The sequence below is a fragment of the Salmo salar genome, chromosome 15 (assembly GCF_965601325.2).
Source record: "Salmo salar chromosome 15, fSalSal1, whole genome shotgun sequence".
Lineage (NCBI taxonomy): Eukaryota > Metazoa > Chordata > Actinopteri > Salmoniformes > Salmonidae > Salmo > Salmo salar.
The window spans coordinates 107185001-107212500 of NC_138305.1; the positions used below are offsets into that span (position 1 = coordinate 107185001).

The 27500-nt window shown below is 43.2% G+C and overlaps 3 protein-coding genes across 5 annotated transcripts in view; all 3 read right to left on the bottom strand.

The window, feature by feature from the left end:
• The window catches only part of LOC106572844 (voltage-gated potassium channel KCNC1), a 52536-nt gene extending 49422 nt beyond the window's left edge, over positions 1–3114 (bottom strand). Inside the window, exon 1 of the mRNA XM_045696455.2 lies at positions 1575–3114. Within this exon, the coding sequence (XP_045552411.1) occupies positions 1575–2222 (648 nt within the window). The 5' untranslated portion in view covers positions 2223–3114. The remainder of the gene's footprint in view (positions 1–1574) is intronic.
• Positions 3115–4635: 1521 nt separating this feature from the next.
• On the bottom strand, positions 4636–7562 carry LOC106572869 (heat shock 70 kDa protein-like). Its single transcript, XM_014147413.3, has 4 exons — positions 7456–7562; positions 7127–7336; positions 6878–6982; positions 4636–6605 (listed from the first exon to the last, which is right to left on the bottom strand). The coding sequence occupies exons 2-4, from the start codon at positions 7304–7306 to the stop codon at positions 4956–4958; spliced, it is 1935 nt and encodes a 644-aa protein (XP_014002888.2). The 5' UTR covers positions 7307–7336; positions 7456–7562; the 3' UTR covers positions 4636–4955.
• Positions 7563–8572: 1010 nt separating this feature from the next.
• Positions 8573–27500, bottom strand: part of LOC106572868 (S-adenosylhomocysteine hydrolase-like protein 1) — a 62825-nt gene continuing 43897 nt past the window's right edge. For 2 of the 3 annotated variants that reach the window (XM_082962252.1, XM_082962254.1), the window contains exons 12-17: positions 27097–27191; positions 26892–26990; positions 24507–24575; positions 22664–22742; positions 22012–22132; positions 8573–10010 (exon numbers count right to left, since the gene is read on the bottom strand). In XM_082962252.1, the coding sequence (XP_082818378.1) occupies positions 10004–10010; positions 22012–22132; positions 22664–22742; positions 24507–24575; positions 26892–26990; positions 27097–27191 (470 nt within the window). In that variant the 3' untranslated portion in view covers positions 8573–10003. Of the gene's footprint in view, positions 10011–22004; positions 22133–22663; positions 22743–24506; positions 24576–26891; positions 26991–27096; positions 27192–27500 lie in introns of those variants that run through there. The other variant, XM_082962253.1, reaches the window with a different exon arrangement.

The following is a 27500-nucleotide window of genomic DNA, read 5'->3' on the forward strand; positions in this document are numbered from 1 at the left end:
CAGAGATAACAACCAGTCAGATAACAACCAGTCATGACAGAGATAACAACCAGGCATGACAGAGATAACAACTAGTCATGACAGAGATAACAACCAGACATGACAGAGATAACAACCAGTCATTACAGAGATAACAACCAGTCATGACAGAGATAACAACCAGTCATGACAGAGATAACAACCAGGCATAACAGAGATAACAACCAGTCATGACAGAGATAACAACCAGTCATGACAGAGATAACAACCAGGCATGACAGAGATAACAACCAGTCATGACAGAGATAACAACCAGGCATGACGAGATATAACAACCAGGCATAACAGAGATAACAACCAGTCATGACAGAGATAACAACCAGTCATGACAGAGATAACAACCAGGCATGACAGAGATAACAACCAGTCATAACAGAGATAACAACCAGTCATGACAGAGATAACAACCAGTCATGACAGAGATAACAACCAGGCATGACAGAGATAACAACCAGTCATGACAGAGATAACAACCAGGCATGACAGAGATAACAACCAGGCATAACAGAGATAACAACCAGTCATGACAGAGATAACAACCAGTCATGACAGAGATAACAACCAGGCATGACAGAGATAACAACCAGTCATTACAGAGATAACAACCAGTCATGACAGAGATAACAACCAGTCATGGCAGAGATAACAACCAGTCATGACAGAGATAACAACCAGTCATGACAGAGATAACAACCAGTCATGGCAGAGATAACAACCAGTCATGGCAGAGATAACAACCAGTCATGACAGAGATAACAACCAGTCATGACAGAGATAACAACCAGGCATGACAGAGATAACAACCAGGCATTACAGAGATAACAACCAGGCATGACAGAGATAACAACCAGTCAGATAACAACCAGGCATGACAGAGATAACAACCAGTCATGACAGAGATACCAACCAGGCATGACAGAGATAACAACCAGTCATGACAGAGATAACAACCAGGCATGACAGAGATAACAACCAGGCATGACAGAGATAACAACCAGTCATGACAGAGATACCAACCAGGCATGACAGAGATAACAACCAGTCATGACAGAGATAACAACCAGGCATGACAGAGATAACAACCAGTCATGCTGTCACACTGGCTGTATACCAATTGGGTGTCAGACAGTCACATTTGAACTTGAACATAGCAAAGCCTAAGACTTCATGGTCAGAATTGGACTTGAATGATTTACTCAGTGCATTCTGGTCACAGACTTCTCATGTCATAAGTAACTCCATTAATGGTAACTTTGTGGGTAAGATATATAGCTTATTATGCATAACAACGAACCCCCAGTAAAATAATATAGCTTTGAACTTAATGAGACAATATCATCATCCCATGATGTTATTTCCACAGTAGCACATGTTGTCCTGTTACTGTCTTGTTGTCGCGCAGCAGCAGTGACAGAACAAACACCTGTTGATTGCGTTGCATGATTCTAATGACTTACTGTGGGAGTTTATGAACAGGAAACATATTGCTATATATTGCAATAGTGTTAATATGCAAGGAAGTAGTGTAAACTTACTCTAGCAGCCCTGGATGAGTAGGGGTCCTCAAAGAGTGCCCATATTTTTGGTTGCCAAACTTCGCAGCATCCCCTCGATCTGTCCGGGCAGTCCTCAATGCCGAACCGTCTGGTTAGTTCATCGTCCGTGTCATCTGGGTCCGGTGGTTCGAATATGTCCAGCGCCTCCTCTGCGTCCCGGTGCTGCCGGTATGTCATCCAGCAACACGGCTCCACGTCGGTCTCATCTATCATCCAAAACGCCAACTCCTCTTCAAAAAGAGGCCCGCAGACATCGGCGGGGCAATGAAGCTTACCAGTCCTATAATAGTTCAACACATAAGCGAATATGCCAGGGTGCCTGTCGAAAAATAACTCGTTTGTAGTTGGATATGGAGATATGGATCTGTGTTGGGAGGGAGTCGCTGGGAGAGAGTCCGTGTCTGGGTTGTTCACCGGCTCTGGCGGATCGGCTAACAATGCCAGGCGCGTCCCCGGTAGGGTCCTGATTGTGCTCTTGTAGGTTTCGTGTCTTGTGCCACCAACATTGATAATGATTTTTTCCGAGTCTTCCCCCCTGGTCATCTCTTCCTTCAGGCATGTCTTGGACGGAGGTTTGTTGCCTGATTTGCGTCCTCGGTAAGACGAAACACACACTGAGTTGATCATAGATTTAGATGGAGAGACGGTTAGTTATTCCGTTAGTTTGTTATTCCGTTATTATATCTCGGTGAATCACACGGTGACAGTTGAGTTTTTCCTCATGTCAGTCCTTGTTATAATACTACTCATGTATCCAACTGTACCGGGGACAGCTGTTGCTTTCAACAAGTCCAAAGCGAGCGGCAGGCAGAGAGAGAGAGAGAGAGAGAGAGAGAGAGAGAGCCCTTGACTAAAACCACCTGTTATAAAGGCTACAATACAACTCACCGAACGACTCTTATCTATAGGTTGCAATCTCAAAACATCTCTATAAATCTGGACTAGGCAGGCTTTTGTGGTCAAAATATTTGTTGAATAATGTCTATAAATGTCTATAAATAAGCAGAAGTTGTAGCCGAAAATAGGCTTCAAATATTCAACAGTTCCGTGATGGATACTTGGCGACCTTCAGCGATAGTTTCAGATTAGGCTATGGAATATTGGGAGTGTTATATTCTACATCAAATCTACAAAATGTGCCAATTTAAAGAAAGTCTATTTCTAGATTAATTATTTGGAGTAATAACCCAAGGTCCTCACCTATTGTTGCATTATTCCTTATCTGAAAATTCACAAAAATCACAAAATCTGCCAAACCCCCCCAAAAAATCTAACACATTTCCTAAACATGGAAGTTGACCCCAATAATGATCCAAATGACTAAATGACTAACGACGCGTGCATTGGAATATTCCATCAATGTGCGATGTCTTCCTCGAAGCGAATGAGATGTGATGTGAGGTTGTTTTTCAGAGAAGATTAAAGATCTGTTTCTTCTCCAACCAGAAGTATCCTCCCTCCTCCTTTAGCTCAGCCACACCATAGTCAGTCAGTCAGACAGATGACACACAGGCAGCCCTCCCTGTAGCGCCTCGGTAAATTAACCCTTTCTAGTCTGGTTCATTTAGCCTTTATGAGAGATTATTCTGTTCTATAATATACCACTCCTTTAAATATATTCATGATTTCCGTTGATATAATTTGAAAACGTGAATAGGACTATTAGGGGATTTAAAATGACTGTAGATTCACGCATATCTATTATGGTACTGTATCTGTGTGCCACAGTGTAGGCTGAGGACAGGTAGGGTATCCATCGTTAAATATATTGATCCTCAATTAGGATAACTAAAACAATGAATTCACACAGACACACCTACACCCACACACATGTATATGAATTCAAAGTCACATTATTGGGAGATCCATGAAACATCGTTTATTTTACAACTGCTCTTTGTATGGCAACATGTGTCTTTTAGTCTGTACCATTTCCTCACGCTGACTCACTCGTGTTCTATAGACCATGCCAAGCACGTTAACCCCACATCATTGTATTTACCAGAATAATTCAGTTAAAACTGGAGCACTTAAATCAGTCCTTTGAGCTGTGGCCACTTGTATAAAGACATCTCTCAATAACATGTTGATTCCTTTGCAATCAGAAGCGATGCTTGTACAGTTTCTTCATTGCTCTAGAATGTTCTCTTCCTCTCACTGATGCTCGTTGAATAATACCTCGTTTTTATCCTTCATTTACAAGAGACAGATTTTTTTTTTTTTTTTACATAACTCATCACCACCAAGTAATCCTTATCAATTTGTGTTGCCGGCTTAAAATAACCAACAATTGCACAAGGTTAGAATAAGGGTTTACACTAGCTGTTGTGTCATAACGTTAGGACCACTTTGGAAAGACATGTTTTATAATAACAATGCGTTCATGTGTCATCCTCTTCAAAATGTGCATCTTAAAAGGAAGATGTTTTATTGACGTACCGCAAATAGAAATTCAGTTCAATTCAGCTCATACAGCCTGCTTAGTGGTTAACGTCGGTTCAGAGCTATTCTAGGAAAAGATTAGCATATTCATATTTCATAAGACAGTCTGGTCCAACAGGTGAACAGGTTCAAAAGGAACAGCGTTTGTTGGCATTTTGAAAAGGTGTTTTTCTTTTGGTGACCTAAGATTGCCATCTAGTGGTCATATTGGTTCCCATCATTTTGAAGAGTAATGAAATCCGACTCCCTTCATAGTCCACTACCATTTTGGGATGCAAACATTTTTTTTATGAATTGAGTCAATAGTCGTTCTGTGGGCATAGAGTGAGTCATCTATCCAAACATGTACAATTAAGTTTGGTTTAAATATCAATGTCAATATAATACCAGAAATTAAATTATCTTGTGAGCAATTAAAATGATAAGAGAACCACTGTTATGTAATGTTGTACAGTACATTGTTTATAAACTTTGATTATAAATGTGAGGATAGTACTTGTTATTTTGTATGACCAATTTGAAAGGTAACATTGTTACAGAGAATGTCCTTAACTGTGAATATGAGACAGTGTTAATGAAAAGAGTGACTAACAAAACATTTGATTTTCATTTTTTTTTTATTGTAACAAGTTAAATGAATAACCAAAAAAACGAGGCCATTCATAATATTGGTTTAACATGTGATCATATCATTTAGGGTTGAAGTTGACACAACAACCTAACGTGCTCTTGTAGTGACAGTAAATCTATGTACATGCAAAGTTCTATGTACATGCAAAGTTCTATGTACATGCAAAGTTCTATGTACATGCAAAGTTCTATGTACATGCAAAGCTAGTTGACAAACAGTAGTTCTATCATAAACAGGTCTCTTTTTAGTGATTGATTGATTGATTGATTGATTGATTAATTGATTAATTAGTCCACCTCCTCAATGGTAGGGCCCTGAGAGCTAGCCCCGCCCCCGGCCTGTCTTCCACAGCTCCCCATTGGAGGAGCCCCTCCCGCCCCCTGGTAGAGCTTGGATACGATTGGGTTACACACTCTCTCCAGCTCCTTCTGCTGGTACTCAAACTCCTCCTTCTCAGCCATCTGATTGTTCTCCAACCAGGAGATAGTTTGGTTGCACTTCTCAACAACCTTCTTCTTGTCATCCTCGCTGATCTTCCCTGCGAGGTTTGGGTCTTCTACACTACTCTTCATGTTGAATGTGTAGGACTCCAAACCGTTCTTGGCTGCAATCTTCTCCCTCTGTGCATCGTCCTCAGCTTTGTATTTGTCTGCATCCTGCACCATCCTCTCTATGTCTTCTTTACTGAGTCGCCCCTTGTCGTTGGTGATGGTGATCTTGTTCTCTTTGCCGGTACTTTTATCCAGTGCCGACACGTTCAGGATGCCGTTAGCGTCGATGTCGAAGGTCACCTCGACTTGGGGAACTCCTCTAGGAGCAGGAGGGATACCTGTGAGATCAAACTTCCCAAGCAGATTATTGTCCTTGGTCATGGCTCTCTCTCCCTCGTACACCTGGATGAGCACACCTGGCTGGTTGTCAGCGTAGGTGGAGAAGATCTGTGTCTGTTTGGTGGGGATGGTGGTGTTACGTTTGATCAGGGCGGTCATGACCCCTCCTGCCGTCTCGATGCCCAGAGACAGAGGAGCCACGTCCAAGAGGAGAAGGTCCTGGACGTTCTTAGAGGTGTCGCCCATCAAGATGGCCGCCTGGACTGCAGCACCGTACGCCACTGCTTCATCTGGGTTGATGCTCTTGTTGAGTTCCCTTCCATTGAAAAAGTCCTGCAGGAGCTTCTGGATCTTAGGGATTCGTGTGGAGCCACCAACCAGGACGATTTCGTGGACCTGAGCCTTGTCTATCTTGGCATCTTTCAAGGCTTTTTCCACAGGGTCCAGGGTTCCCCTGAAGAGCTCCGAGTTGAGTTCTTCAAACCGAGCCCTGGTGATGGAGGTGTAGAAGTCGATGCCTTCAAAGAGGGAGTCGATCTCAATGCTGGCCTGGGAACTGGAGGAGAGAGTTCTCTTGGCCCTCTCACAGGCAGTTCTAAGTCTCCTCACTGCCCTCTTGTGCTGACTGATGTCCTTCTTGTTCTTCCTCTTGAACTCCTCCACAAAGTGGTTGACCAGGCGGTTGTCAAAGTCCTCCCCTCCCAGGTGAGTGTCCCCAGATGTGGCCTTCACCTCAAATATCCCATCCTCGATGGTCAAGATTGAGACGTCAAAGGTGCCTCCGCCGAGATCAAAGATGAGTACATTGCGTTCCTCTCTCTTTCCCTTATCCAAGCCGTAAGCGATAGCCGCCGCCGTGGGCTCATTGATGATCCTCAGGACGTTTAGACCAGAGATCACCCCGGCGTCTTTAGTAGCCTGCCTCTGGGAGTCGTTGAAGTAGGCTGGGACTGTGATGACTGCATTGGACACCTTCTGGCCCAGGTAGGCCTCAGCAATCTCCTTCATCTTGACCAGGATCATTGAGGAGATCTCTTCGGGGTAGAAGGCCTTGGTCTCTCCCTTGTACTCCACCTGGACTCTGGGCTTCCCACCATCGTCGATCACCTAGAAGGGTGAGAACAACAAGGTCATCTATTGATATACTCAAACTTTTCAAATGTATTTTAAATGTATGTAACCCTGTAAGTATCTAACCCTGTAAGTATCTAACCCTGTATGTATGTATGTATGTATGTATGTATCTAACCCTGTATGTATTTTAGTTATTATTTGTTTGTGATGTTTCCATTTGTTGAATGATTAGTGCTTTATTGTAATAAATTAGAGCTTGTATTCTTAAAAATTGTAAATAAATGAATAATACATGTAAAATGTACCTTAAAAGGCCACAGTTTCATGTCTGACTGAACGATCTGGTCGTTGAACTTCCTGCCGATCAGGCGTTTTGCATCAAACACAGTGTTGGTGGGGTTCATGGCCACCTGCATTGAAATTAATTACAATTAAATGTTAGTTTGGGTAAACAAAACAATACATGCATCCACAAGATTTGATCAACATTTGATCCCAGAGACTATTACATGGAAGCATTTATTAAAACATAGACAGACAGAAGTGGGACCTACCTGGTTCTTTGCTGCGTCACCGATGAGTCTCTCTGTGTCGGTGAAGGCCACATAGCTGGGGGTGGTCCTGTTTCCCTGGTCGTTGGCGATGATCTCCACCTTGCCATGCTGGAACACCCCCACACAGGAGTATGTGGTTCCCAGGTCAATACCAATAGATACTCCCTTTGCTGAAGACATCTTGTTTTTTTTTTAGTTTTGTTTGAGTTCCTGCATGTGTAAGATTAGGAACATAACTTACATAATACCTAAACAGTTAACTTGCATATGTATTATCTAAAAACTGCCTCAGTATCAACACTGTAGCATTATAGAATAACCCTACTTACACTGATTGACAGCTTGTTCTTCTCTTGAGATATTGAAGGATCTTGGATGAGTCCTGAGTATTTTCCCGTTTGGGCCTTGCTTCTGAGTCGTGTGGTTACTCCAAAAGGTATGCCTCAACTGAGAGAGATCCATGGCTTTATATACTAAAGGCACCTTTCTAGAATGATCGCACATCTTCTGTGACAGTTTGACACAGCCAGTAATATTAGTAACTGCAGCCAGTGGGCGCTCTGGGAAAGCCGGAGAATATTCTAGGACGCAACCCGACACCGAATCAGTAGCACTGAACACTGGGCGGATAGTCAACATGCTGGACTGTTTGAATAGAAAATAAAAATTGGTACAACTAGGCAGGTTCAGGAAAGCGTGCAAAAGAGCATTATAAACACGACATGGAAATTAGTTTTTGACATGGGCCTCGACTGGCATCATGAAAAAGGTACAGTGCGCTTCAAAGGTTTTGGGACAGTGAACAGCACTTTGGGTTTGAAATGATACAATGACTGAGGTTAGAGTACAGACTGTCTGCTTAAATTTGAGGGTATTTTCATCCATATTGGCTGAACCATTTAGAAATTACAGCACTTTCTGTACAGTCCCCTACATTTTATAGGAACAAAAGTATTTGGACAAATTCACTTATGTGTATTAAAGTAGTTTAGTATTCTATTCTTATTTACAATAAAAGTGACTCCAATACGACATAATACATTATTTACAATTCATTTATATTGGGCACAAAATTATAAACACAACCAAAATAAACAGCAAATGCATACATGTTTGTAGAGGGACAAAATACTACACTTTTGACTACTTTAATACACATGTAAGTGAATTTGTTCCCAATACTTTTGTATCCACCCGATATGGATGAAAATACCCTGAAATGAAAGCTGACAGTCTGCAGTTTAACCTCGTAGTCATTGTATCATTTCAAACCTAAATCACAATGTACAGAGTCAAACAACAACAACAATGGTCACTGTTCCAATACCTTTGGAGCTCACTATGTAAAAAACAACGTCAGCTATTGTCAGGTGGACTTCTCAGGCCTCTCTTGATCACACTCACTCACACACACTCACTCACACACACAGCAAATCAGTCTACAAACAAATTGTATGTTTTTATTTAGTATATAGGATGAGTTTATTGCTGATATCTAATACATACAACAATCACAAGAGAAGTATAAGGACATGGAACAGAAATAGTCTAAGGCGAACATATGAAGTGTACCTTATCATATGTTGACATATAACTTATTTAACAATGAACAGAAGCAGAAAAAAACGAATATATATATATATAGTAGGTCACTGTAGGCCAACAGACTAATACCTCTTCTAGAACTCAAAAATAATCTCAAATCTTGGAATTTTTCAAATATATGAACTCCTAACAAATGAGTTGAACTGAATGTTGAAGGTAACTGATAAGCAAACGGCTCAGAAGGCATATTCACACTCTGGCATTAATGGAAGGTATGTATGCAGATACCAGTCAGCGACTTTCATCAAGGCTTTGTTGCAGTTATGAAACACTTGTCAAATACCGTATTAGACATAAAAAAGGGCTCACAACACCAATTCTGGCTCATGGAATGTACTTTATTTAAGATGTCAGTGCGCTGACAATGTGTGTGTGTGTGTGTGTGTGTGTGTGTGTGTGTGTGTGTGTGTGTGGAAACATATCCCTCTCATTCTCCTCTCTAACAGTACGGCCAATAATTTGGCACCATCATATTACTTTCAGGAGCAGATAAAACTACAGTACATTGACAATTAACCATGAATAAACATCAGTGGGGGCTGGTGGGAGGAGCTATAGGAGGACGGGATCATTGTAATGACCGGAACGGAACTAATGGAACGGAGTCTAACGTGGTTACCATATGTTTGATGTGTTTTATACCGTTACGTGGATTCCATTCCAACCATTACAATGAGCCCCTCCTCCTATAGCTCCTCCCACCAGCCGCCACTGATAAACATTGTGATTTAGCAACAATTAGCGTTAGCAACAATTAATGAATCATTTTAAAGATAAAATCATGCAAACAGACTTTTTTTAAATATATGACTGACGTTTTTTTGGTTTATGGTTACTTCTCTTGGTGTGCGTCCCAAATGGAACCTTTTACTCTAGTTGGTGCACTACTTTTGACCCTGGCCTATAGGGCTCTGGTCTAAAGTAGTGCACTATATAAGGAATAGGGGTCCATAGGGATCTGGTCAAAAGTAGTGCACTATATAGGGAATAGGGTGCCATTTGGAACATACATATTGGTTTCTGCTCTTGTTTCATATGATTGAAATGCATGAATTGATTCATATACCTAACAGACAAGTTTGATATGTTATTATTATTATTATTATTATCATGCCTGACTGTGTTAATAATACAGTTTAGATTCAGCATAAAAGCAAAATAATTCTTATTTCTTCCCTTTTGTAACAATTTTGAAAATAAAATAGAGAAATAAACTTGTTTTTTTTTTTCTCCCCAGATGTTGGTTGCAGGTCACTGCATTGTCCATTCCTGTCAATACCTTGGAGCATAGACAATAGATATGATTTCATTAAAAACAATCATATAACTACAGTGGGATTTATAAAAAAAAAAAAAAAAAATCACACACAAAAGGAAGCCAATATCCATGCCATACAGAACCATAAATATAATATGATTTGTGCTGTCCCACAAGATGTTTCATGTCCCTTTCACAGAACCCCAAAACTACTACCCCTAAAACGACTACCCCCTAAAACTACTACCCCTACAACTACTACCCCTAAAACGACTACCCCCTAAAACTACTACCCCTACAACTACTACCCCTAAACTACTACCCCTAAACTACTACCCCCTAAACTACTACCCCTAAACATACTACCCCTAAAGTACTACCCCAACAACTACCCCTAAAACGACTACCCCCTACAACTACTACCCCTAAAACTACTACCCCTAAAACGACTACCCCTAAAACGAATACCCCCTAAAACTACTACCCCTAAAACTACAACCCCTAAAATGACTACCCCCTAAAATGACTACCCCCTACAACTACTACCCCCTAAAACTACTACCCCCTAAAACTACGACCCCTAAAACTACGACCCCCTAAAACTACTACCCCTAAACTACTACCCCCTACACTACTACCCCTAAACTACTACCCCTAAACTACTACCCCTAAACTACTACCCTTAAACTACTACCCTTAAACTACTACCCCCTACACTACTACCCCTAAACTACTACCCCTAAACTACTACCCTCTAAAACTACTACCCTAAACTACTACCCTCTAAAACTACTACCCCTAAAACTACTACCCCCTACACTACTACCCCTAAACTACTACCCCTAAACTACTACCCCTAAACTACTACCCCCTACACTACTACCCTTAAACTACTACCCCCTAAACTACTACCCCCTAAACTACTACCCCTACAACTAATACCTCCTAAACTACTACCCCTAAACTACTACCTCCTACACTACTACCCTTAAACTACTACCCCTAAACTACTACCCCTAAACTACTACCCACTACACTACTACCCTTAAACTACTACCCCCTAAAACTACTACCCCTAAACTACTACCCTCTAAAACTACTACCCTCTAAAACTACTACCCCTAAAACTACTACCCCCTACACTACTACCCCTAAAACTACTACCCCTAAAACTACTACCCCCTACACTACTACCCCTAAACTACTACCCCCTACACTACTACCCCCTACACTACTACCCCCTACACTACTACCCCCTAAACTACTACCTCTAAAACTACTAACTCCTACACTACTACCCTTAAACTACTACCCCTAAAACTACTACCCCTAAAACTACTACCCACTAAACTACTACCCCCTAAAACTACTACCCCTAAAATTACTATCCACTAAACTACTACCCCTAAACTTCTACCCACTAAACAACTACCCCTAAAACTACTACCCCCTAAACGACTACCCCCTAAACGACTACCCCCTAAAACTACTACCCCCTACACTACTACCCCTAAAACTACTACCCTTAAAACTACTACCCCTACAACTACTACCCCTACAACTACTACCCCCTAAAACTACTACCCCCTAAAACTACTACCCCTAAAACTACGACCCCCTAAAATTACTACCCCTAAACTACTACCCCCTACACTACTACCCCTAAACTACTACCCCTAAACTACTACCCTTAAACTACTACCCCCTACACTACTACCCCTAAACTACTACCCCTAAACTACTACCCCTAAACTACTACCCTCTAAAACTACTACCCTAAACTACTACCCTCTAAAACTACTACCCCTAAAACTACTACCCCCTACACTACTACCCCTAAACTACTACCCCTAAACTACTACCCCCTACACTACTACCCCCTACACTACTACCCTTAAACTACTACCCCCTAAACTACTACCCTCTAAACTACTACCCCTACAACTAATACCTCCTAAACTACTACCCCTAAACTACTACCTCCTACACTACTACCCTTAAACTACTACCCCTAAACTACTACCCCTAAACTACTACCCACTACACTACTACCCTTAAACTACTACCCCCTAAAACTACTACCCCTAAACTACTACCCTCTAAAACTACTACCCTCTAAAACTACTACCCCTAAAACTACTACCCCCTACACTACTACCCCTAAAACTACTACCCCTAAAACTACTACCCCCTACACTACTACCCCTAAACTACTACCCCCTACACTACTACCCCCTACACTACTACCCCCTACACTACTACCCCCTAAACTACTACCTCTAAAACTACTAACTCCTACACTACTACCCTTAAACTACTACCCCTAAAACTACTACCCCTAAAACTACTACCCACTAAACTACTACCCCCTAAAACTACTACCCCTAAAATTACTATCCACTAAACTACTACCCCTAAACTACTACCCACTAAACAACTACCCCTAAAACTACTACCCCCTAAACGACTACCCCCTAAACGACTACCCCCTAAAACTACTACCCCCTACACTACTACCCCTAAAACTACTACCCTTAAAACTACTACCCCTACAACTACTACCCCCTAAAACTACTACCCCCTAAAACTACTACCCCTAAAACTACGACCCCCTAAAATTACTACCCCTAAACTACTACCCCCTACACTACTACCCCTAAACTACTACCCCTAAACTACTACCCTTAAACTACTACCCCCTACACTACTACCCCTAAACTACTACCCCTAAACTACTACCCCTAAACTACTACCCTCTAAAACTACTACCCTAAACTACTACCCTCTAAAACTACTACCCCTAAAACTACTACCCCCTACAATACTACCCCTAAACTACTACCCCTAAAACTACTACCCCTAAACTACTACCCCCTACACTACTACCCTTAAACTACTACCCCCTAAACTACTACCCCCTAAACTACTACCCCTACAACTAATACCTCCTACACTACTACCCTTAAACTACTACCCCTAAACTACTACCTCCTACACTACTACCCTTAAACTACTACCCCTAAATACTACCCCTAAACTACTACCCACTACACTACTACCCTTAAACTACTACCCCCTAAAACTACTACCCCTAAACTACTACCCTCTAAAACTACTACCCCTAAAACTACTACCCCCTACACTACTACCCCCTACACTACTACCCCTAAAACTACTACCCCTAAAACTACTACCCCCTACACTACTACCCCTAAACTACTACCCCCTACACTACTACCCCCTACACTACTACCCCCTAAACTACTACCCCTAAAACTACTAACTCCTACACTACTACCCTTAAACTACTACCCCTAAAACTACTACCCCTAAAACTACTACCCACTAAAACTACTACCCACTAAAACTACTACCCCCTAAAACTACTATCCACTAAACTACTACCCCTAAACAACTACCCCTAAAACTACTACCCCTAAAACTACTACCCCTAAACTACTACCCCCTACACTACTACCCCTACACTACTACCCCTAAAACTACTACCCCTAAACTACTACCCTCTAAAACTACTACCCTCTAAAACTACTACCCCTAAAACTACTACCCCCTACACTACTACCCCTAAACTACTACCCCTAAACTACTACCCCTAAACTACTACCCCCTACACTACTACCCTTAAACTACTACCCCCTAAACTACTACCCCCTAAACTACTACCCCTACAACTAATACCTCCTAAACTACTACCCCTAAACTACTACCTCCTACACTACTACCCTTAAACTACTACCCCTAAACTACTACCCCTAAACTACTACCCACTACACTACTACCCTTAAACTACTACCCCCTAAAACTACTACCCCTAAACTACTACCCTCTAAAACTACTACCCTCTAAAACTACTACCCCTAAAACTACTACCCCCTACACTACTACCCCCTAAACTACTACCTCTAAAACTACTAACTCCTACACTACTACCCTTAAACTACTACCCCTAAAACTACAACCCCTAAAACTACTACCCACTAAACTACTACCCCCTGAAACTACTACCCCTAAAATTACTATCCACTAAACTACTACCCCTAAACTACTACCCCCTAAACGACTACCCCCTAAACGACTACCGCCTAAAACTACTACCCCCTACACTACTACCCCTAAAACTAATACCCTTAAAACTACTACCCCTACAACTACTACCCCTACAACTACTACCCCCTAAAACTACTACCCCCTAAAACTACTACCCCTAAAACTACGACCCCCTAAAATTACTACCCCTAAACTACTACCCCCTACACTACTACCCCTAAACTACTACCCCTAAACTACTACCCTTAAACTACTACCCCCTACACTACTACCCCTAAACTACTACCCCTAAACTTACGTACCCCTAAACTACTACCCTCTAAAACTACTATACTACCCCCTACACTACTACCCCTAAACTACTACCCCTAAACTACTACCCCTAAACTACTACCCCCTACACTACTACCCCTAAACTACTACCCCTAAACTACTACCCCTAAACTACTACCCTCTAAAACTACTACCCCTAAAACTACTACCCCCTAAACTACTACCCCTAAACTACTACCCCTAAACTACTACCCCTAAACTACTACCCCCTACACTACTACCCTTAAACTACTACCCCCTAAACTACTACCCCCTAAACTACTACCCCTACAACTAATACCTCCTAAACTACTACCCCTAAACTACTACCTCCTACACTACTACCCTTAAACTACTACCCCTAAACTACTACCCCTAAACTACTACCCACTACACTACTACCCTTAAACTACTACCCCCTAAAACTACTACCCCTAAACTACTACCCTCTAAAACTACTACCCTCTAAAACTACTACCCCTAAAACTACTACCCCCTACACTACTACCCCTAAAACTACTACCCCTAAAACTACTACCCCCTACACTACTACCCCTAAACTACTACCCCCTACACTACTACCCCCTACACTACTACCCCCTACACTACTACCCCCTAAACTACTACCTCTAAAACTACTAACTCCTACACTACTACCCTTAAACTACTACCCCTAAAACTACTACCCACTAAACTACTACCCCCTAAAACTACTACCCCTAAAATTACTATCCACTAAACTACTACCCCTAAACTACTACCCACTAAACAACTACCCCTAAAACTACTACCCCCTAAACGACTACCCCCTAAACGACTACCCCCTAAAACTACTACCCCCTACACTACTACCCCTAAAACTACTACCCTTAAAACTACTACCCCTACAACTACTACCCCTACAACTACTACCCCCTAAAACTACTACCCCCTAAAACTACTACCCCTAAAACTACGACCCCCTAAAATTACTACCCCTAAACTACTACCCCCTACACTACTACCCCTAAACTACTACCCCTAAACTACTACCCTTAAACTACTACCCCCTTACTACCCCTAAACTACTACCCCTAAACTACTACCCCTAAACTACTACCCTCTAAAACTACTACCCTAAACTACTACCCTCTAAAACTACTACCCCTAAAACTACTACCCCCTACAATACTACCCCTAAACTACTACCCCTAAAACTACTACCCCTAAACTACTACCCCCTACACTACTACCCTTAAACTACTACCCCCTAAACTACTACCCCCTAAACTACTACCCCTACAACTAATACCTCCTACACTACTACCCTTAAACTACTACCCCTAAACTACTACCTCCTACACTACTACCCTTAAACTACTACCCCTAAATACTACCCCTAAACTACTACCCACTACACTACTACCCTTAAACTACTACCCCCTAAAACTACTACCCCTAAACTACTACCCTCTAAAACTACTACCCCTAAAACTACTACCCCCTACACTACTACCCCCTACACTACTACCCCTAAAACTACTACCCCTAAAACTACTACCCCCTACACTACTACCCCTAAACTACTACCCCCTACACTACTACCCCCTACACTACTACCCCCTAAACTACTACCCCTAAAACTACTAACTCCTAAACTACTACCCTTAAACTACTACCCCTAAAACTACTACCCCTAAAACTACTACCCACTAAAACTACTACCCACTAAAACTACTACCCCCTAAAACTACTATCCACTAAACTACTACCCCTAAACAACTACCCCTAAAACTACTACCCCTAAAACTACTACCCCTAAACTACTACCCCCTACACTACTACCCCTACACTACTACCCCTAACTACTACCCCTAAAACTACTACCCCTAAAACTACTACCCCTAAAACTACTACCCCCTAAAACTACTACCCGCTAAAATACTACCCCCTACACTACTACCCCTAAACTACTACCCCTAAACTACTACCCCTAAACTACTACCCTCTAAAACTACTACCCTAAACTACTACCCTCTAAAACTACTACCCCTAAAACTACTACCCCCTACAATACTACCCCTAAACTACTACCCCTAAAACTACTACCCCTAAACTACTACCCCCTACACTACTACCCTTAAACTACTACCCCCTAAACTACTACCCCCTAAACTACTACCCCTACAACTAATACCTCCTACACTACTACCCTTAAACTACTACCCCTAAACTACTACCTCCTACACTACTACCCTTAAACTACTACCCCTAAATACTACCCCTAAACTACTACCCACTACACTACTACCCTTAAACTACTACCCCCTAAAACTACTACCCCTAAACTACTACCCTCTAAAACTACTACCCCTAAAACTACTACCCCCTACACTACTACCCCCTACACTACTACCCCTAAAACTACTACCCCCTACACTACTACCCCTAAACTACTACCCCCTACACTACTACCCCCTACACTACTACCCCTAAAACTACTAACTCCTACACTACTACCCTTAAACTACTACCCCTAAAACTACTACCCCTAAAACTACTACCCACTAAACTACTACCCACTAAAACTACTACCCCCTAAAACTACTATCCACTAAACTACTACCCCTAAACAACTACCCCTAAAACTACTACCCCTAAAACTACTACCCCTAAACTACTACCCCCTACACTACTACCCCTACACTACTACCCCTAAAACTACTACCCCTAAAACTACTACCCCTAAAACTACTACCCCCTAAAACTACTACCCGCTAAAATACTACCCCTAAAACTACTACCCCTGAACTACTACCCACTAAACTACTACCCCCTACACTACTACCCCCTACACTACTACCCCTACACTACTACCCCTAAAACTACTACCCCTAAACTACTACCCCTACACTACTACCCCTACACTACTACCCCTAAAACTACTACCCCTAAAACTACTACCCCTAAAACCACTACCCCTAAACTACTACCCACAAACTACTACCCCTAAACTACTACCCACTAAACTACTACCCACTAAACTACTACCCACTAACCTACTACCCACTAAACTACTACCCCTAAAACTACTACCACTAAAACTACTACCCACTAAACTACTACCCCCTATACTACTACCCCCTAAAACTACTACCCCTAAACTACTACCCACTAAACTACTACCCCTTAAAACTACTACCCACTAAACGACTACCCCTTAAACTACTACCCCTAAACTACTACCCCCTAAAACTACTACCCCCTAAAACTACTACCCCCTAAACTACTACCCCCTAAACTACTACCCCCTAAACTACTACCCCCTAAACTACTACCCCCTAAACTACTACCCCCTAAACTACTACCCCCTAAACTACTACCCCTAAACCACTACCCCCTAAACTACTACCCCTACAACTACTACCCCTACAACTACTACCGCTACAACTACTACCCCTACAACTACTACCCCTAAAACTACTACCCCCTAAAACTACTACCCCTAAACTACTACCCCTAAACTACTACCCCCTACACTACTACCCCTAAACTACTCCCCCTAAACTACTCCCCCTGCTACTACCCTTAAACTACTACCCCCTACACTACTACCCCTAAACAACTACCCCCTACACTACTACCCCTAAACAACTACCCCTAAACTACTACCCCTAAAACTACTACCCCTAAAACTACTACCCTTAAACTACTACCCCCTAAACTACTACCCCCTAAAACTACTACCCCCTAAAACTACTACCCCCTACACTACTACCCCTAAACTACTCCCCCTAAACTACTCCCCCTGCTACTACCCTTAAACTACTACCCCCTACACTACTACCCCTAAACAACTACCCCCTACACTACTACCCCTAAACAACTACCCCTAAACTACTACCCCTAAAACTACTACCCCTAAAACTACTACCCTTAAACTACTACCCCCTAAACTACTACCCCCTAAAACTACTACCCCCTAAAACTACTACCCCCTACACTACTACCCCTAAAACTACTACCCTTAAAACTACTACCCCTAAACTACTACCCCCTACACTACTACCCCTAAACTACTACCCCTAAACTACTACCCTTAAACTACTACCCCCTACACTACTACCCCTAAACAACTACCCCTAAACTACTACCCCTAAAACTACTACCCCTAACACTAATACCCTTAAACTACTACCCCCTAAACGACTACCCCCTAAAACTACTACCCCCTACACTACTACCCCTAAAACTACTACCCTTAAAACTACTACCCCTACAACTACTACCCCCTAAAACTACTACCCCCTAAAACTACTACCCCTAAAACTACGACCCCCTAAAACTACTACCCCTAAACTACTACCCCCTACACTACTACCCCTAAACTACTACCCCTAAACTACTACCCTTAAACTACTACCCCCTACACTACTACCCCTAAACTACTACCCCTAAACTACTACCCCTAAACTACTACCCTCTAAAACTACTACCCTAAACTACTACCCTCTAAAACTACTACCCCTAAAACTACTACCCCCTACAATACTACCCCTAAACTACTACCCCTAAAACTACTACCCCTAAACTACTACCCCCTACACTACTACCCTTAAACTACTACCCCCTAAACTACTACCCCCTAAACTACTACCCCTACAACTAATACCTCCTACACTACTACCCTTAAACTACTACCCCCTAAACTACTACCTCCTACACTACTACCCTTAAACTACTACCCCTAAACTACTACCCCTAAACTACTACCCACTACACTACTACCCCTTAAACTACTACCCCCTAAAACTACTACCCCTAAACTACTACCCTCTAAAACTACTACCCCTAAAACTACTACCCCCTACACTACTACCCCCTACACTACTACCCCCTACACTACTACCCCTAAAACTACTACCCCTAAAACTACTACCCCCTACACTACTACCCCTAAACTACTACCCCCTACACTACTACCCCCTACACTACTATCCCCTAAACTACTACCCCTAAAACTACTAACTCCTACACTACTACCCTTAAACTACTACCCCTAAAACTACTACCCCTAAAACTACTACCCACTAAACTACTACCCACTAAAACTACTACCCCCTAAAACTACTATCCACTAAACTACTACCCCTAAACAACTACCCCTAAAACTACTACCCCTAAAACTACTACCCCTAAACCTACTACCCCTAAACTACTACCCCCTACACTACTACCCCTACACTACTACCCCTAAAACTACTACCCCTAAAACTACTACCCCTAAAACTACTACCCCCTAAAACTACTACCCGCTAAAATACTACCCCCTAAAATACTACCCCTAAACTATTACCCCTGAACTACTACCCACTAAACTACTACCCCCTACACTACTACCCCCTACACTACTACCCCTACACTACTACCCCTAAAACTACTACCCCTAAACTACTACCCCTACACTACTACCCCTACACTACTACCCCTAAAACTACTACCCCTAAAACCACTACCCACAAACTACTACCCCTAAACTACTACCCACTAAACTACTACCCACTAACCTACTACCCACTAAACTACTACCCCTAAAACTACTACCCCTAAAACTACTACCACTAAAACTACTACCCACTAAACTACTACCCCCTAAAACTACTACCCACTAAACGACTACCCCTTAAACTACTACCCCTAAACTACTACCCCTAAAACTACTACCCTTAAACTACTACCCTTAAACTACTACCCCCTAAAACTACTACCCCCTAAAACTACTACCCCCTAAAACTACTACCCCCTAAACTACTACCCCCTAAACTACTACCCCCTAAACTACTACCCCCTAAACTACTACCCCTAAACCACTACCCCCTAAACTACTACCCCTACAACTACTACCCCTACAACTACTACCCCTACAACTACTACCCCTACAACTACTACCCCTAAAACTACTACCCCCTAAAACTACTACCCCTAAACTACTACCCCCTACACTACTACCCCTAAACCACTACCCCTAAACTACTACCCTTAAACTACTACCCCCTACACTACTACCCCTAAACAACTACCCCTAAACTACTACCCCTAAAACTACTACCCCTAAAACTACTACCCTTAAACTACTACCCCCTAAACTACTACCAACTAAAAATACTACCCACTAAACTTCTACCCACTAAACTTCTACCCCTGAAACTACTACCCCTAAACTACTACCCCCTAAAACTACTACCCCTACACTACTACCACTAAACTACTACCCCTAAACTACTACCCCTAAACTACTACCCCTACACTACTACCACTAAACTACTACCACTAAACTACTACCCCTAGACTACTACCCCTAAAACTACTACCCCTACACTACTACCACTAAACTATTACCCCTAAAACTACTACCCCTTAAACTACTACCCCTAAAACTACTACCTCTAAAACTACTACCCCTAAAACTACTACCCCTACACTACTGCCTCCTACACTACTACCCCTAAAACTACTACCCACTAAACTACTACCCACTAAACTACTACCCACTAAACTACTACCCCTAAACTACTACCCCTAAACTACTACCCACTAAACTACTACCCCTAAAACTACTACCCCTAAAACTACTACCCCCTACACTACTACCTCCTACACTACTACCCTTAAACTACTACCCCTAAAACTACTACCCCTAAAACTACTACCCCTAAAACTACTACCCCTTAAACTACTACCCACTAAACTACTACCCACTAAACTACTACCCACTAAACTACTACCCCTAAAACTACTACCCACTAAACTACTACCCCCTAAAACTACTACCCCCTAAAACTACTACCCCCTAAAACTACTACCCCCTAAAACTACTACCCCCTAAAACTACTACCCCTAAAACTACTACCCACTAAACTACTACCCACTAAACTACTACCCCTAAAACTACTCAATCAACAAATGAAAGAAATAAAGAAAAACCCAGATCACTCCTACTTGACTGCTTTCCCCAACAGCCAATCACCACACTAGAAAGGAAGGCAGGAATTCTACCCACCCCCACTTAAATAGCCTCACCTGTCAGCATAATTACAGAGGAAACCATTATCTGAAATGTTTGAGAGAATGTTTGTTTTTTGTTGAAAAGTTGACCTGGTTCTTTTTGCGTGACTTAACCAGTTGTGTATCACAGGGTTCTGTAAGTCAGCCAGTCAGTCAGTGGTTCTTTACTGTTTCTATATCGAATTCCTTATTTCCCTGAATGTGTCAATGATTATAGGAGTTGTCCTTTCCTTTTCACCAAATACTTGATTCTTTATATTGGTTTCTATTCCTTTGTTTGTAGTCATAGGCTAATGGTTTAGTTTGCCTTTGATAGTCACTCCAACCCTATCCCAGAGCTATTTTTCAACATTACAACAGGTGGCAGGTACCCTAGTAGTTAAGAGCGTTGGACCAGTAACTGAAAGGTTGCTGGTTCAAATCCCTGAGCTGACTAGGTGACAAAAAAGAGAAATGTAACAGGGAGGGAATAAGTAAGGTGTGTGTGTGTGTGTGTGTGTGTGTGTGTGTGTGTGTGTGTGTGTGTGTGTGTGTGTGTGTGTGTGTGTGTGTGTGTGTGTGTGTGTGTGTGTGTGTGTGTGCCAAAATCTCTCAATACCTGTAGTAGTTGGGTTTGAAGGGGCCGTTCTTGTTCAGACCCATGTACTTTGCCTGCTCATCAGACAACTCTGTCAGGTGGGCGTCAAAATTGGACAGATGCAAGCTGGCCACATACTCATCTGAAATACACAGGTGGCTTGTGAAGTGGTAGATCAAATGTTATTTGTCACATGCGCCGAATACAACAGGTGTAGTAGACCTTACAGTGAAATATTTACTTAGGTGGATAGCAACAAAAGTAATGTGTGTTTCCCAAAATGGCACCCTACTCCCTATGTAGTGCACACCATCTGACCAGGGCCGATATGGTCGTAGTGCACTACATAATGAATAGGGTGCCATTTGGGACAGAACAACACTTCTGTTTGGAAAATGCATTTTTATGGTAAAAAGCTTGAGGTTGTGACATTGAACCACACAACAAACTGAGCATTGAAAACTGTGAGTGGATTCTATTCATTGAGATTTGATATCTACAGTGTTTATTAAGATTTGATATCTACAGTGTTTATTACATTTTTAATCAATAAGGCTCAGTTCAATCCAAATGGCACCCTATTCCCTATTTAGTGCACTACTTTTAATCAAAGCTCTATGGGCCATGGTCAAAAGTAGTGCACTATATAAGGAATAGGGTGCCATGGTCTTACCCATCTTTTTAGGCAGCAGATAGACATCCTGTTTGTAGCGTCCCTCAGGAGCATTGAACAGCTCAATCAGAGCCAGGGCCTACAGAGAGACACAGACCACCAGAGAGTCTCAACGCTGCCAACATCCCACTCTCACAAAGCTCAGGTAGCAGGAGAACAACAGGAGAACAGAGTACCTCTGGTCTCGTCTTCAGCAAACCGCCACAACTAGAAGTAGGACTATTACAACGTCTGTAACACATGCAGCCCAGTATTGCTTAGTTAATCTCTGTGTCCTGAACACTGTCACAATGTCAATGAATGACTCTAACTACTATGTGTACATCTGGGGAAAAGCACTGAAAACCGGTGAGAGTTAAATTGTGATGATACAATGCATCTAACTTGTATTTCCATGTGTCAATGTTCTGATTGGATCGGTCTCTATGTAAATAAACAATGTCAATATGTCTCACCCTGACTAGTGGCTGTGATAGACAGGACAATATGTCTCACCTGAGTAGTGGCTGTGATAGACAGGACAATATGTCTCACCTTGACTAGTGGCTGTGTTAGACAGGACAATATGTCTCACCTGAGTAGTGGCTGTGATAGACAGGACAATATGTCTCACCTGACTAGTGGCTGTGATAGACAGGACAATATGTCTCACCTGAGTAGTGGCTGTGATAGACAGGACAATATGTCTCACCTTGACTAGTGGCTGTGATAGACAGGACAATATGTCTCACCTTGACTAGTGGCTGTGATAGACAGGACAATATGTCTCACCCTGACTAGTGGCTGTGTTAGACAGGACAATATGTCTCACCTGAGTAGTGGCTGTGATAGACAGGACAATATGTCTCACCTTGACTAGTGGCTGTGATAGACAGGACAATATGTCTCACCTTGACTAGTGGCTGTGTTAGACAGGACAATATGTCTCACCTGAGTAGTGGCTGTGATAGACAGGACAATATGTCTCACCTTGACTAGTGGCTGTGATAGACAGGACAATATGTCTCACCTTGACTAGTGGCTGTGATAGACAGGACAATATGTCTCACCCTGACTAGTGGCTGTGTTAGACAGGACAATATGTCTCACCTGAGTAGTGGCTGTGATAGACAGGACAATATGTCTCACCTTGACTAGTGGCTGTGATAGACAGGACAATATGTCTCACCCTGACTAGTGGCTGTGTTAGACAGGACAATATGTCTCACCTTGACTAGTGGCTGTGATAGACAGGACAATATGTCTCACCTGACTAGTGGCTGTGATAGACAGGACAATATGTCTCACCTGACTAGTGGCTGTGATAGACAGGACAATATGTCTCACCTTGACTAGTGGCTGTGTTAGACAGGACAATATGTCTCACCTTGACTAGTGGCTGTGTTAGACAGGACAATATGTCTCACCTGACTAGTGGCTGTGATAGACAGGACAATATGTCTCACCTTGACTAGTGGCTGTGATAGACAGGACAATATGTCTCACCTGAGTAGTGGCTGTGATAGACAGGACAATATGTCTCACCTTGACTAGTGGCTGTGATAGACAGGACAATATGTCTCACCTTGACTAGTGGCTGTGATAGACAGGACAATATGTCTCACCTTGACTAGTGGCTGTGATAGACAGGACAATATGTCTCACCTTGACTAGTGGCTGTGATAGACAGGACAATATGTCTCACCTTGACTAGTGGCTGTGATAGACAGGACAATATGTCTCACCTTGACTAGTGGCTGTGATAGACAGGACAATATGTCTCACCTGACTAGTGGCTGTGATAGACAGGACAATATGTCTCACCTTGACTAGTGGCTGTGATAGACAGGACAATATGTCTCACCTGAGTAGTGGCTGTGATAGACAGGACAAACGTAGGTACTGTAGAACAGCTCAGATTCAAAAGACGACCCTATAGGAAACACACACACACACATCAATACACTGGTCAGTTTTATAGCCATTCTCAGGGAAACACCTTTCAAATCAAAACAGAGATTATAAGAGAGAAATTGTAGGGTTGTGATGATGACCAAACAACAAGGAATAAATGACTATCGCAGAGTAAACACTCTACCCTCACAGTAGAGTACACGCTCTACCCTCGCAGTAGAGTACACGCTGTACCCTCGCAGTAGAGTACACGCTCTACCCTCGCAGTAGAGTACACGCTCTACCCTCGCAGTAGAGTACACGCTCTACCCTCGCAGTAGAGTACACGCTCTACCCTCGCAGTAGAGTACACGCTCTACCCTCGCAGTAGAGTACACGCTCTACCCTCGCAGTAGAGTACACGCTCTACCCTCGCAGTAGAGTGCACGCTCTACCCTCGCAGTAGAGTACACGCTCTACCCTCGCAGTAGAGTACACGCTCTACCCTCGCAGTAGAGTACACGCTCTACCCTCGCAGTAGAGTACACGCTCTACCCTCGCAGTAGAGTGCACGCTCTACCCTCGCAGTAGAGTACACGCTCTACCCTCGCAGTAGAGTGCACGCTCTACCCTCGCAGTAGAGTGCACGCTCTACCCTCGCAGTAGAGTGCACGCTCTACCCTCGCAGTAGAGTGCACGCTCTACCCTCGCAGTAGAGTGCACGCTCTACCCTCGCAGTAGAGTGCACGCTCTACCCTCGCAGTGGAGTGCACGCTCTACCCTCGCAGTAGAGTGCACGCTCTACCCTCGCAGTAGAGTGCACGCTCTACCCTCGCAGTAGAGTGCACCCTCTACCCTCGCAGTAGAGTGCACGCTCTACCCTCGCAGTAGAGTGCACGCTCTGCCCTCACAGTAGAGTGCACGCTCTACCCTCACAGTAGAGTGCACGCTCTACCCTCACAGTAGAGTGTACGCTCTACCCTCACAGTAGAGTGCACGCTCTACCCTCACAGTAGAGTACACGCTCTACCCTCACAGTAGAGTGCACACTACCCCCTCATAGTGCACACTATCCCCTCACAGTAGAGTTCACACTATCCCCTCACAGTAGAGTACACACTCTACCCTCACAGTAGAGCACACACTCTACCCTCACAGTAGAGCACACACTCTACCCTCACAGTAGAGTACACACTCTAGCCTCACAGTAGAGTACACACTCTACCCTCACAGTCGAGTACACACTCTACCCTCACAGTAGAGTACACACTCTACCCTCACAGTCGAGTACACACTCTACCCTCACAGTAGAGTACACACTCTACCCTCACAGTAGAGTACACACTCTAACCTCACAGTAGAGTACACACTCTACCCTCACAGTAGAGTACACACTCTAACCTCACAGTAGAGTACACACTCTACCCTCACAGTAGAGTACACACACTACCCTCACAGTACACACACTACCCTCACAGTAGAGTACACTCTACCCTCACAATACACACTCTACCCTCACAATACACACTCTACCTTCACAATACACACTCTACCCTCGAAGTAGAGTACACACTATCCCCTCACAGTAGAGTACACACTATCCCCTCACAGTAGAGTGCACACTATCCCCTCACAGTACACACTATCCCCTCACAGTACACACTATCCCCTCACAGTACACACTATCCCCTCGCAGTAGAGTACACACTCTACCCTCACAGTAGAGTGCACACTATCCCCTCACAGTACACACTATCCCCTCACAGTACACACTACACAACATGGGTCAACAAGACAAAGCCTTTAGTTACATGTTAGTGGGAAACCTCTCAGGCCAAGTCACTATTTTGTTGTGTTTTCAATAAGAGAGTCAGGTTTGGAAGTAGACAGAGGTGACAGAAAGGTCATCAGGATACATCTCATGGTGGGAAACCTATCCCTCTGCCTATTTTGTAACTCTAGAATGTTTTTTTATAGCTCTTTGAATCACAGACAAAGGTTTGGGAAGGAATAAAGTACACTGAGATCCAAGCTAAAGGTCATTCTGTCTCACTATTGTTTCACTCAGTGCTCCATGTCACTAAAGCAGTGTTCCCCAAACTTGGTCCTGCATTGCACAAGGGGAGCACGTTTGGTTGTTTTGCCCTGGCACTACACAGCTTACTCAAATAACCAAGTCATCATCAAGCTTTGATGATTTGAATCAGCTGTGTAGTGCTAGGGTAAAACCCCTAAACGTGCAGCCCTTGGTGAGTTTGGGAAACATTGCACTAGGGTGAAACAACAGTGAATGGGAGTGATGCTCAGTTTGGTTCCAGGCCAGGGACACAGGGGTTGTAGAGGACAGAAACCGTACCTCAGCCAGCAGGACAACCCTCTTGCCATCGGGCCAGATAACATGGTCCACTTGAGAACGCACCCTCTCCCAGGTAAGCTCCGGACTCCGCAGGCTGGCCTAGAGGCGAGAGAGACCGGGGCAGGATTAGTGACACAGTAGAAACACAAAGCGTGCACACACACATACACACACACACACACACACACAGGTAAAAGTAACTCACCACATCAATCTCAGTATTGGAATGTCCCATGTTGCAGACTATACAGCCGTTCTTCATCCGGTCCAGCTGCTCTCTGGTCACCACGTTCTTATTGCCTGAGTGACAACAACAACAACAATACAGTCAGATCTGATTACAATCAATACTGTTGGCTGTCTATAATGACAGAGAGAGAGAGAGAGGAAGAGAGGGAGAGAGAGACGGAGGGAGAGAGAGAGATAGGGAGAGAGAGACAGAGGAAGAGAGGGACAGAGAGAGGGAGAGGGAGAGAGAGATAGAGATATGGAGAGAGATAGGGAGAGAGAGAGATAGAGAGAGGGAGGGAGAGAGAGAGAGAGAGAGAGGGAGGGAGAGAGAGAGGGAGAGGGAGTGACAGAGAGAGGGAGAGGGAGGGACAGAGAGAG

Bases quoted from the DNA above. Each gene is read 5' to 3' on its own strand.
- LOC106572869 (XM_014147413.3), bottom strand. From the start codon at position 7,306: ATGTCTTCAGCAAAGGGAGTATCTATTGGTATTGACCTGGGAACCACA. The intron at 6,983-7,126 runs GTAGGTCCCACT...ATTTCAATGCAG, and splicing joins GTGACGCAGCAAAGAACCAG to GTGGCCATGAACCCCACCAA. The intron at 6,606-6,877 runs GTACATTTTACA...TCACCCTTCTAG, and splicing joins TGAAACTGTGGCCTTTTAAG to GTGATCGACGATGGTGGGAA.